General features: G+C 38.6%; 1 protein-coding gene across 3 annotated transcripts in view; it reads right to left on the reverse strand.

Annotated features, from left to right (window-relative positions):
- Positions 1 to 3,436: 3,436 nt before the first annotated feature.
- The window catches only part of LOC119741720 (protein SSUH2 homolog), a gene marked incomplete at its 3' end in the record, with an annotated part of 40,083 nt that continues 29,883 nt past the window's right edge, over positions 3,437 to 13,636 (reverse strand). For 2 of the 3 annotated variants that reach the window (XM_038217593.1, XM_038217601.1), the window contains 4 exon segments: positions 3,437 to 3,539; positions 4,202 to 4,294; positions 7,413 to 7,543; positions 11,122 to 11,184. In XM_038217593.1, the coding sequence (XP_038073521.1) occupies positions 3,437 to 3,539; positions 4,202 to 4,294; positions 7,413 to 7,543; positions 11,122 to 11,184 (390 nt within the window). 3 annotated transcript variants of the gene reach the window in all.

A 13,636-nucleotide genomic window follows, 5' to 3' on the forward strand; every position in this document is an offset into this window, starting at 1 on the left:
ACACAAATGCCCCGCAACCGTGACTGTTCCCATGACATGACTTCACTCATTTAACATCAACTTACATGTACCTGGGTCACATGGAACGTTCATTGACATCATAATTGTTTTCTGTAGGATATATGAATTAATCCCAATGATCTCAGAATAGATATAACGTATTTCCTTGCTTTTCTGTTGGGAAGTCATTGTATGTGACTTAAAAGTGTGAGTGAATGTGAAGAGATCTTGTACAAACAAGCTGAATTTAAAAAAAAAACAGCTCAGGCCTTCATTTTTAGAAATTCGTGGAGCTCAGTTAATCGCTCTCCTGGGAAATCCGAGGAGCTCAATTTGAGCACCCAAAATTGCTCTCCTGGGAAGTCCGAGGAGCTCAATTTGCATGTTTGTGCTCAAAGTAAAAAATGAATCCAAATCATTTCCTGAAGCCTTTCATATCATGCACACACACTTGCATCAGAACTGAGAAACAGATGCGACTGTTCACTACAAATTGAGTGCTTAATTCATGTCAATTTATTAGGTTTAAGTTTTACTTGTTTGTGAATCATCCTGATGTGGAATTGGAAATAAAAATGAAAAACAAATTGGAGTTGACTTGTGGTTCTTTAGTGGGTTTTTTGTGTTCTATTTTACTTCGTTTTTATTATATTCACTTTATTTTATTTTTATTTTTTGTTTTATTTATTGTTTATTTCAGTTTTTATTTATTGATTTTTTTTTTATCAAATAGTTTGTTTTGGTTTACTAACTTTACTAAAATTTGTTTTTGTTTAAATTTGCATATGTATCATGTGGTGTAACTGTGTTTTTGAGGGGTTCTAAATTTATATCCAAATTGATGAATAGAGCCCCCCCCCCAAAAAAAATCCAATTAATTTAAGTCCGGTCATACATCTGTCAAAGAAATACTTTTTTTGTCACATAAATCCTCAAAATTAGTAAAATAGAAAAGGAAAATAATTATATGAATATTTGGTTTTGGGCACAAAAAATAAAAGGATCGAAAGTAAGGTCACAGAAATGTACAAGTATTAAACGCCATTACAAAATGTCGAATGGTACTACGCACAAACAATGTCACCGTGCACGGGTGGCCAGTTGACCGCCGCGCTTGCGGGCATAGCCCGGTAGTCGACACACGGAAAATCGCTCTGCACTCTATCGTTGTGGGACAAATGAGCTCAACCTTTCGTAAGGTATTTCCAACCCAAACTTGTCAAAAATGAACGCTAGTTTCTTGTAGATGTACCGGAGATCATTCAAAATGCCGTTCAAAAACTCTGGCTCCCTTTGGAATATCACAACTTCCAGAAAAACGATGTAATTTCACACTGTTAATTGTCTGGCTGCACAGTATTAGATCGCGCACAAGTACAAGTAGGCCTACGCGTACTATGCGTGGGATCGGGACGGGAAACCGTCGCGATCGCCCGGCACCACACTCAACACGTGTGATTGGGCCACGTCCATTTTATCGAAAAATAGGGGTGTTGGTATTACAAAGTAGGTGGTTTTGATTGCTCGGCCCATCCATTTCATAATTGTTTTGTGTTTTCACTTCATCGGAGGTTTATTTATTTAGTTTTACATTATAAATATTTATAAACTAATTTATAAACTGATCTCAACCGAAATTATTATTTCATTTTATTCACTTAATGGCGGTGCACGTCTGAATGACGATCCTGCCATACCAGTAACTGGTACCCTGCCTTGATCATAATGGAACGTGCTAAATGTCGTTGATGAAAAGAAAATGGCTAATGTGTCCATGTACATGATGTATGGGATGGGCTCGAGTAACTGCGATGTTTACAAAATCCTTGCGATGATTATGGGTGGATTTTACGTAGGTATTCGACTTACTTTTGTTGATTTTTTTCACAACAAAATCGTTCAAACATCGGGATGACAAGTTAAGAAATCAAGTATATAAAATTTGGATTGACAAGATTTTACTGTTGGCTTTATGTAGACAAAAACTGGAGTCGACAATTAATAAGCTTACAAATTTACCCAGGAGCGCTATTATTCGCGCGCCAGAAACCGTGTTAAGGAGCGCGAAGGAGCGCGATCGCGCTCGCGCTCCTTAAAAATGAGCTGTACATAAAACAAAATAAAGGATCCCATTTCAATTTGATACTGAACAAGATTTAAGATAGGCTTCTTACGGTTACCAAGAACAATCCCCAAACCAAATCTGAAGTTCATACGTAAAGTATTTCTCAAGTTATCGTGCTGACAAGATTTCTATTGTTTTAGCCACTGTTACCTTGACCTTTAACCTTTTGGCCCCAAATGCAATAGGCTTCTTAGGATTACCAAGAGCAATCCACAAACCAAATTTGAAGTCCACATATATGAAGTATTTCTCAAGGTATCGCCCTGAAAATATTTCTATTGTTTTAGCCAATCTGACCTTGACCCTTGGCCTTTCGGCTCTAAATGCAATAGGCTTCTTAGGGTTACAAGAGCAATCCATTGACCAAATGTGAGGTTCATATGTTACGTATTTCTCAAGTTATCATGCTGACAAGATTTATATGGTTTTAGCCACTCTGACCTTGACCCTTGACCTGAGTTCGAGTCCCACCCGAAATGCAATAGGCTTCTTAGGACTACCAGGAGTGATCCACAAACAAAATTTGATGTTCATATGTTAAGTCAAGTTATCCCGCTGACAATATATGTCAGTGCAGGGCAAAACCTAGTTGTATGAAGATTTCTATTGTTTTAGCCACTGTGACCTTGACCCTCAACTTTTCAGCCCCAAATCCAATAGGCTTCTTACGATTACCAAGAACAATCCACAAACTAAATTTGAAGTTCATACGTAAAGTAATTCTCAAGTTATTGTGCTGACAAGATTTCTATTGTTTTAGCCTCTGTGACCTTGACTTTTAACCTTTCGGCCCCAAGTTAGGCAAGTTATTCGAGCTATTCGAGCTGACAAGATTTATACATTGGTGCAGGGCAAAACCTAGTTGGATGAAAATTTCTATTGTTTTAGCCACTGTGACCTTGACCCTTGACTTTTCGGCCCTAAATGCAATAAGCTTCTTAGGATTACCTAAAACAATCCACAAACCAAATTTGAAGTTTATATGTTAAGTATTTTTCAAGTTATCGCGCTGACAAGATTTCTCCGGACACACACCAAACCCACCCACCCACCCACAGGAGGACAAGGCGGAAACAGTATGGCCCTTTGGCTTCGCCGCGGGGCATAAAAGACTAACTTTTTTGATGGTAGATGTTACATTACAGGAACCTGAGTGCAGGCGAAGACTTGAATCCACGTTTAGTCTTTGATTATTACAACTCCGCTTTCAATGATATATGATATGTATTTGTAAGGGTTTTATACCAAACATTTATTGAGGTTTTAACCATCACTGATTGTTTGCAGTTCTTACAAGACACGCATGCTTACCCTTGGTTGTTCCTCAGTGAAAGCAACTTCTCCTGTGACACCTCGGATCAGCTCATCAGGCAGAGAGGTTCTCTCCACAATACTATCACTCAAATGGTTGAACCTACCATTTATCAGAAAATACATTCAAGTGTACATGTCATTGTCTTTCTTTTGTAAAGAAAAATAATCAAATTCCATCTTATAAAAACTTTGGTTGTGGTACCTGCTGCTACATCAGACTCGAACCGACCGGCTGACCCCAACAAGCTAGGTGGTTCAGAGGTAAGACGTCTGCACTAGTAGGCAGGAGGTCATGAGTTCGAGTCCCACCCGAGTAAGCTTGTTGAGATTTTTGCAAGCCCTTGGACAACACTGAATATAACCATCCACAACCAAGAAGTATTAAAATACCTATAAGCATGTTTGTAACTCCACTGGTGCATGTAACACCCCCCCCCCCCTGCAAAGAGCTATGTTTGGTGGTTTATGTGGGTAGCCACTGAAATTTGATCAATCAATACTTTTTTTTCTAGACAATCTTTAAGGGATAACAAATGACAACTAGTTTTTGATACTGCCTGTGAGAAGAAACTGGTTGGTTTATCAATTAAATGTCTAGAACCAGGCCAAAAGAGATCGATGAAGTCACACTATTTTTTCAATATGAACAGGCACAAAAAAGGTACTGTTGTCTGTCACTCCCTGCAATCAAAAATTCTAAGGCATCAGATTATGTAATGTCGAGTCATACATTTATATAATGCACTGTAGGCCAATACTTACCACTCAATGGTGAGCTTGATGAAAACTTTCAGGTTTCCAGCTCCAGCACAACTGCCACAAGTCACTTGTCCATGGCCATGACATGTTTTACATCTATATGTATCAAATACAAATTAAATAGCACCAATTGGTAAGTACCATATCGTAAATATAAATATATTGTAAGACATTATGTCAGAATATTCAATCATTAACTACACATTTTCAATGACAGACTAACTTGATACATGTAAAAGCACAAAGGCACTTCTTGTAAAAGATTCCTCTCCAGTGTCACATGATACGAGGTCATGTAGGAATGACTTACATGTATGTATGAAGAGTTTCTCTTGGAAAAACACTTCTAATGAGGGGCACCCTTGTGCATAGTAGACTATTCACAAAGGCAAAAGACTAGAGAAATGTATGCAAAGACAACTTTTAGCACTTTCTAGAACCACCCTACTTTACTAATCACTACACTGCAAAATGAAATATGAAGTATCTTACAATGGATACATCATGGAGGAAGGAACATCCTCCATGTTCCTTCCTCCATGGATAAATGAACATGTATTTGTATCATTCAGGAAAGAATGTGACATGCTGTCAAAATCAGATACTTCTTGGCAGCTTGGCAAAAATAAGTTTTGTACTGTACAAATAAAGATCTTACCCCTTTGAAATAACAATTTAAAACTTTCACATTATATTTTAGACACATCTTTTATCGGGTCATTCTATAGACTTATCTGGTGACTGCTGTTTTCTGAGGTAGTGCCAGGCTTGCACGAGTCATGCTCAGGTAGTACGCACCCACTGGTCGGCTCCCCCGACCAATAGAGAATACCAAAATGCAAGCACACATTACCTTTAGGAATGCCTGCAGCATGCTTGCGGATGTGGTTCCACCTCCAAAATAGCTTCTAATTTTGTTTGTCGGATTAATCTATGAATTTGGGGTCCACTTTTCCTGTCCCTGTTACATCTGGCACCTATGATGTTATAATTCTGATGCACTCCTTAATGCAGTCATCCTCCAAGAGAGATCATATATTGCAAACTACTTACCCAACATATAACAAAATCATTTAAAGTTATTCTTAATGATACTTCCATGGCAATTGCAAAGTACCAAAGTAACAGGGACAGGAAAATAGGACACCTAGAACCTTAATTTATAGAATGAAACGCACTTGGTAATGGGGCGTGGAACATTTTTATTTGAAATTGTCAAACTCAGTTGTAAAGATTTTAATGAAAAAAAACCAGTTAAATATGAAATTCAAACTTGTTATACTTTTAAGCATTTATTAATTTGAACAAATGCAATATAAATGATGACATCACGATAACGTCACAACTTATTTCACATCTTTGGATATGGGTTCATGTTTGTAAAAGGTTTCATCTTTATCCCTTGAACCATTTGAATGAAATTACGTCTGTCTTAAAGGGAAAATACAACATTTGCAAACATCAAAAAATAAAACTACCAAATGATTTTGAATAACCTTGCTGGACTGTTAGTGAATGACAGTGTAAAGCATCCTGTAAAATCATGGCAACTGGTATACTGTCATTTTCAAGAAAAGTGCTATTTTTGTATCAATTTCCAACGCTGATCGGCCGATCAGCGTTGGAAACAACTGGCTTTTTTTCAAATACTGGCCCCAATTGACCATCGCACTTGTTTGCAATCGATTACACACCTATGAACGGGTACAAGCCAGCTAGACTGGTTCCCTGACCTTACAATTCCCCAATGTATGTAAACTGCTCTGTTTCTTCTTATATGGAGTCAGGGAACCAGACTACAGGAAAATGATTGTTTTCTTGGTTTTTATAGCATTTTCGAACCCAAAACCTCAAAAAAGTCAGTGTAACTATATTTGCTATATATTTCCAACCCCCCAATTCCATCCATTTCTGAAAATTACAGCAAAAGCAAATGATGTATATTCCCTTTAATATCAACAATTATTTCGGTATTTTGAATTCGCCAAAACTTGACCATTCTTTAAACCCAGAAGTAAAGGTCAAGTGACTTTACGTACAAATGTTTATCAAGGCATGGTCTTTCAGATAATAACTTATGAACATGATTCTATATTTTGATCATGAGTTATGATTGGAACATAACAGTGACTTTATGAACTAAAATTGCTTGTAATTTGACAGATTATGTCATCACGACTTCACACTTGTATGCACACCTCTGTATCAGGGTTGATGTTCATTCCAAACTTTGAAGTTCATGCACTGTTTGAAAGAAAAGCCGCAGAGAATTATTGTCAAGAAAAAAAATTACACACAAGAACCAAGAAAGAAGACAAAAAACAGCCCCATCACCCAATACAGAAAGGGAAAACATTCATCTCCGCATTGTTTTTTGAGTAGGTAATATCTCCATTTCAAGTGCTGCCCGACAAGTATCTGATTCTGACAGGTAACATCACAAATATATATAAATAATACTGGATGGCTTTGAGGGTGATAAAAGTATTATTGCACTTGCTATAACACAGTTGCACTTGTCTACGAACTGTGCAATATTGTTATAGCAAGTGCAATATATTCTTTTATCCCCTGAACAAAGGCATCAAATGTTCTATAATTATTATTTATATCAGGCTGACTTGATCCAAAACATTATTGTTATTTATATTGGACTGACTTGACAAAAAAAACACCACAAATTTCCTGATGGTGCTTTGTAATAATTGCCATCTGCTTTCCTACTTATACATTTACCAAGGTTTAATTTAGAACTTTGACAAAAAACCTGCAGCGTAAACTTTTTCAGCGTCTTAAAATCTTTCCGTAGATTTTTCTCTGCCAAATACACTGGCAGTATATTTACTCTCGTCTTGGTTGCTTTCAAGATATTTCCAGCGTCTTGAGTTTTCAAATTTTCATTTAATTATTCTCTTGCAAATTTTGCACTGCTCGAAGCTACCCATATTTGTTGTTAATAAATAGAGTGTATTATACCCTGTGTGCGCCTGCGCTCTGTTGACTGGTTGAAAACTTTGAGTTTCTACACTCTTTGAGTGTGGGATCCAAAAATGAGCGTTGATACCTTAAAATATTGCGTTGTCATCCAGGGTTTTTTTCCAGAAAGCATACAATATGACGTTGATTTATTTGGACTCTGTGGAAGCTTGATATAAATAATAATTTATCACTGTTTTCTGTAAAGTATACTTTATGTTATGTAACAAGCGCTTACTTCTGATGTCCAGTTCCATGGCACCAGGTGCACTCAACATGGTTGTCATGGTGATGATGTCCATGGTGGTCATCATCATGCAAGAGAGGACTATGAACATGACCACTACCATTACAGTGATGACAATGAATCTACAAACCCAAATTAAATAAAACAAAATTTGAAAACCTTTGTAGAAATCCTTTACATGCTATAGCTGGGAATTAACCAACCAAGACCCACTTTCGTTGCTCTGCTAACCACAGAATTCCACACTTACATGTACAATGACCATTCTGTGCTTACGTGCTGTAAGCACAGAATCCTTATTTATGAGTGAGTGTAAGCCAGAATTCCTCACTAACCTGTGAAATATGCAAGGAGTTTTCTGCTATAGTAAGCAGGGATTTTCTACTTACAGTATACAAAGCCATAATATCGGGCCCAGGATTTAAACCTGTCACCTTCCATGTACATGTACATGTATAATGGAGTCCCCTATGAAGGGTGGCATGGGTGGCTTGTGCATAAAGCGCTCGCCTCTCACCAAGGTGACCACGGTCCGAATCCTGGCCGCGGATTGCATGTGAGTAGAGTTGTGCGTTGGTTCTCTCCTGTGCCAAGAGAGTTTTTCTCCGGGCCCTCCGGTTTTCCTCCCTCCGGAAAAATCAAACACTTTCGATCTCAGGCTGTGCTCCGTGGTCATATATGGGTCGATGTGCCCGGCAGCCATAGGCGCCTTTACGTGCCAGTGGCCCGACCACGTTGTAGCCGCGTCCTTCACAATTCAGCATACCAGCTGCGAGTAAGGTTGATTAGCCTCCCAAATTATTATTATTGTTATTATAAATGCAGCGCACTTTGATATTTCTCCCCGACTTTCCTCATGCACTGTTTTAAAACCTCCTTGTTGACAAACTTCAAATTCATTCAGTTAAATACTGGTACTTAAATTTACTTAAATAATGCTGGCTGTTTTATACCTTTGTGAACTATGTCACGAACAGTGTCATGAAATTTAGTCAAATATTACAAATGTGTGATACGGATACTGTGCTCGGTGTAGGCATGGATGTACAGTGCCCGTTCGGTTTCCTGACGAAAGACTCCCTAACGATGCTTGATTGAATGGTAGAGAAGAGTCTGATTCAACAACAATTTTCCAGCAACATTTTTTGAAAATGAGGATCTGAATTTGGGATTTTAATATTTTAATTTTTTTTACAATTGGGAAGCCCTTTAAATCCTGAAGTTCACTTTTAAAAAATATTGAGGGCGAAACCTTTTATGAATTTGGTAAAAGTGTAAACTACACAGTACCTTTGAGCCTTTGGGGTTATCTTTGACCTTTGCTTTGTATTAAAGGGGTAAAACAATGAACTTTGTCCTAGTTCTCAACCACGATGATGTGCAATATTTGTGAATTGTGTTAGTGTATTGGTGTCGATGAGAACACTACTTAACTTAAGATTCATAAAAGGACTTGGACTCGGCGACAAGGACTCAGACACCAAGGACTCGGACTCAGACTCGGATACCAAGGACTCGGACTCAGACTCGGACTCGGACTCGCATACCAAGGACTCAGACTCAGACTCGGATACCAAGGACTTGGACTCAGACTCGGATACCAAGGCCTCGGACTCAGACTCGGACTCGGACTCGGATACCAAGGACTCGGACTCGGATACCAAGGACTCGGACTCAGACTCGGATACCAAGGACTTGGACTCAGACTGGGATACCAAGGACTCAGACTCGGATACCAAGGACTCAGACTCGGATACCAAGGACTCGGACTCAGACTTGGATACCAAGGACTCGGACTCGGACTCGGATACCAAGGACTCGGACTCAGACTTGGATACCAAGGACTCGGACTCGGACTCGGATACCAAGGACTCGGACTCAGACTCGGATACCAAGGACTTGGACTCAGACTCGGATACCAAGGACTCAGACTCGGCCTCGGACTCGGATACCAAGGACTCGGACTCAGACTCGGATACCAAGGACTTGGACTCAGACTCGGATACCAAGGACTCGGACTCAGACTCGGATACCAAGGACTCGGACTCAGACTCGGATACCAAAGACTCGGACTCAGACTCGGATACCAAGGACTTGGACTCAGACTCGGATACCAAGGACTCAGACTCGGCCTCGGACTCGGATACCAAGGACTCGGACTCAGACTCGGATACCAAGGACTTGGACTCAGACTCGGATACCAAAGACTCGGACTCATACTCGGATACCAAGGACTCGGACTCAGACTCGGATACCAAGGACTCGGATACCAAGGACTCGGACTCAGACTCGGATACCAAGGACTCGGATACCAAGGACTCAGACGGGGTGGGGTGGACTGGACTACAGCACCGATGATCGGTGCTTGATGTACACATTGACATGTACACATTGATTTGGGATCCCAATGATGGAACACTCACTATACAATGTGCATGTGTGGTGTCTGCCGTGTGCGATCAGCCTGACGGGAAAATTCACTAAGCGCTCCATATGCCTCTTTCTTTTATTAAGCGCTGTGTGATTGTTATTTACAAGCTGATAGGAAATTCATTACTCGAATCGTTCATTTTTTAGGCCTTTGAGAACTCAATTTAAGCATTTTTAATGCTTTTTAATGTCTTAAAACTAGTTTCTTCATCTTACGATTTTTAAAGCTTTTTCCGCATCCTTTCTTCAACCTTACAAAGTATGCCTAAATAAATTTCATTTGCTAAAAGCTTTGTCAGATGCAAACAATAATGGCATTTTGTAAAGCTTCTTTGAAAGATTATCTATCATCAAAATAATAAGATCATTTAATATTTAAACTTATTGCTGTCCTAAATCTAGGTAACTCTTCGGTAAGATATTTAGGCCACTCTAGTTACGACAATGCAACAAATGAACTGGAAATCTATGCCATAACATCCCAGCTATACTATAAAAAAAGATATACGTTTTCGCGAGTTTGTTGAACGTTGAACAATAGAGGACAATAGGGCCCTCAATTCCCAAAGGTCCCCAATTTGGTGATAGTGTACAAAACATATGGGAGATCTTCCTAAAAAGCTAGAGTACAAACGAAAGTGGGACAATAGTGGTATATGCTATGTGGACATTCCTTTGTTTTCGTGTAGTTAAGAAAACTCGGTACAAAAAATAACTTTGCTTAAACTGTGAAAACTCTTTCAACCCCAAATTTGTTTTTGATTTCCTTGAATGTTTCTCTTCATTCTGCGACAGATAACCCTAACCCGAAAATGCCTCTAAACCTGTTTTCCAGAGAGGGCGAAACGTTATGTGGACACGGCTTAGGCCACAACGTCAACACAACCTGCATTATGTGAACATCTTTTGTTCACATGTCCACATAGTGACTGTGAGACAACTCACTTGTGTGTGTGTGAGTTTGTTTCTGCATTCAATAGGGGACATCGATCAACAAATGACTCTACAAGGATACAAATTTCAGTTTTGTATGTCCCTCTTTTGTTTGTACTTTGACCTCCCATATGTTTGTATCTATTGTTAATTGTGGACCTTCAGAAATTGGGGACCCTATTGTCCTCTATTGTTCAATGTCTCCTATTGAATGCAGAAACAAACTCATACACAGACACACACATGGAATACACTACTGCAAGATCCCCCTTTCTTGGCTTAAAAGCCAAGGGGATAAAAAAAGAAACTTGATTAATGATAAGTACATGTAACTTACATTACCATCTCCATGGCATGAATGGCAACGTTTGCGTCCAATACCCACGCAGTCATGGCAAGGCTATAAAGAAATGTCATATGCATACATGTACATACATAGTGATGAAGCAAATTCATTGTGGAGGAAATCACTAAGGGTTCAGATTTACCCTGAAATAAGAGAAATGTTAAGTTTGCAATATTTGCTGTGAAAGTTTTTGACATTTTCATTCAAGTTATTGTGCCCAGGACATTAAGTTTCCTTAGCTACACATGTATGTTCACAACTGCTTTCTACTAAGATTGTTATTCTCCATAATTTATTAGTAATGGGCTTTTCCATAAATAGGGGTCCAAAGTGGGACACTGTTATATACAGGGTGAGACAAAAAAAGAAAAGCCAAAGTTCTGTATGTAGCACTTACGAAATTTAAGATATCAAAGCCCAATTAATAAGCTTTCTTTTAGTAAAAGAATCATTCAAATCACTCATGTACTTTTCAAGTTACAGAATTTTAAACACAAAGACCGTTTTAAGTTCTGTCCGAGGATCACAAAAAAGGTAAGTGTTCTTTCAGCAAAACAAAAACAATTCACATAGGGAATTTTGCTGAAAGAACACTTACCTTATTTGTGATCCGTGGACAGAACTTTACAACGATGTTTGTGTTCAAAATTCCGCAACTTGAAAAGTACATGAGTGATTTGAATGATTCCTTTTTCAATATGGAGGTATCCTGAATCTGCCGAAATACTCCAAAACAGGGGTATGGATTTTGATGGATTCAGGATGGTTAGGGATAAACATAAATTTTTCATTTTCTGACTTGATTTTCTCTTTACATGTCGAAAAAAAATGGTTCACCATGTAACAGGAACATCGACATGGTACGTGTGAAATTTGTGACTTATCTGTGCCATTACTTATGTTGGTTTTCATTAAATATGCTTAAAGTTCATATATCTTATAAAGCAATAAAGATACCTGTGTACGAACATTTGAATTTTCAAAGACAGGCTTAAGAAATATAAGCCTATCACAAACAAGTTGCTAGAATCACATGTAACAGGGACACCATGGTGTCCTCCCAAATGTCCTTTACAGTGTGAAGCAAAATATACTTTTGTGCAATATATCTGTTAGTCTGAGAAATATCCGTTATCCACGGAGCCAAATCTCCTGTATCACGTCTGATCTAAACATCCAGATATATGCAAGCAGCTTGCCAGCCAATCAGAGTCGACTTTACTAAATCGCAGTGTTGTAGTCAAGTACGTTTTGCCGAGTACCGAGTACTGCCGAGTACCTAGGTTGCCTAGTAGGAATACGAGTACTTGTGCTTACGAGTACAAGAACAGGTCTCCGAGTACGAGTACTTGAACATCCGAGTACGAGTACTGGTGCTTACAAGTACGAGTACTTGTATTTACGAATATACATTGTGCTTGAAGCCTAAAATTATGTGTTCTGTGATAATTGTGCTTGAAGCCTAAAATTATGTGCTCTGTTAATCACTTGTGATACAAACTAGGGTTCATCTTTGTAAGCTTTTTCAATTAATTTGTTTTTTTAAATCGGCAACAGCAGTCTCTGTCAAATCAATGTAAATGTATTTTCCAAGGAAATGCTACACAGCTGAGTTACAGACGTGGAAGTTTAGGTCACCTGTCATTTAATAAAATTATTTGTATTTGGCTTTTCTGCATAGTTGCGGAAAAGCCTTTCTTTTTGTTAAGATTTCTCTTTCTGAATCTTCTTCTTTTTGTCGCCTGAACCCCATAGACTTTGTACATGTTTTTTCTCAACGCCACTTTTGGCATTAATCTTTGTCGTACATCATTCAAAGTCAGCATAGGCATAGTCCTTATGGCATAGTTGCGTCCCGAAGAGTGACGTCATCATTACGTCATCATGGGTCACATGACGTCACGTTAAAGATTAATAGACTTAATCTTTGAAAATCAGTATAAAATTAGCCGTGAGAGACCCGAATTTGACGTTTGCGGGAATTGATAGAATAATCCAGGATCTTCACTTTATCTCGTGTGAGCAGAATCACGTGACCCTTCCTTCCAGTCTAAGCCGGAAGTAACTCGAATTACCTTATAATTTAAAATTGGAAAAAGGTGCGAATTAGCTTGCAACGGTGTTAGTCTGTGGCTAGGTTGCACTTTTTAAAAAATTTACCAGTGACGTCATAACTTGTTAGATCGCCCTCTAGTAGCAGTTTGAAAAAAGTGTAAAATGAATTTTCAGTAGATGTCTGTGGCGAAGTTAGCGGTAATCACTTCAAAATTGGTTTATATGAGTTAGGCATCTCTGTTTTCACAAAATACACATTTACAAAAGTAGCAGGTCTCCAAGACGGCGTGGTAAGTGGAAAGCAAACGTTTTTGTCTGAATGATATAAACTATGTGGACTCTCAGTGTTTTTGGCAGAATTTTGTTCCCTCAAAGTTGGGGTGTGATTTTGAGGATGAGCTTTTTTTCAGTTCCTTCGCTATGACTGGACTAGATTATGAAAAAACTTATC

Source organism: Patiria miniata, unplaced genomic scaffold (genome assembly GCF_015706575.1).
Source record: "Patiria miniata isolate m_02_andy unplaced genomic scaffold, ASM1570657v1 HiC_scaffold_11, whole genome shotgun sequence".
Classification (NCBI taxonomy): Eukaryota; Metazoa; Echinodermata; class Asteroidea; order Valvatida; family Asterinidae; genus Patiria; species Patiria miniata.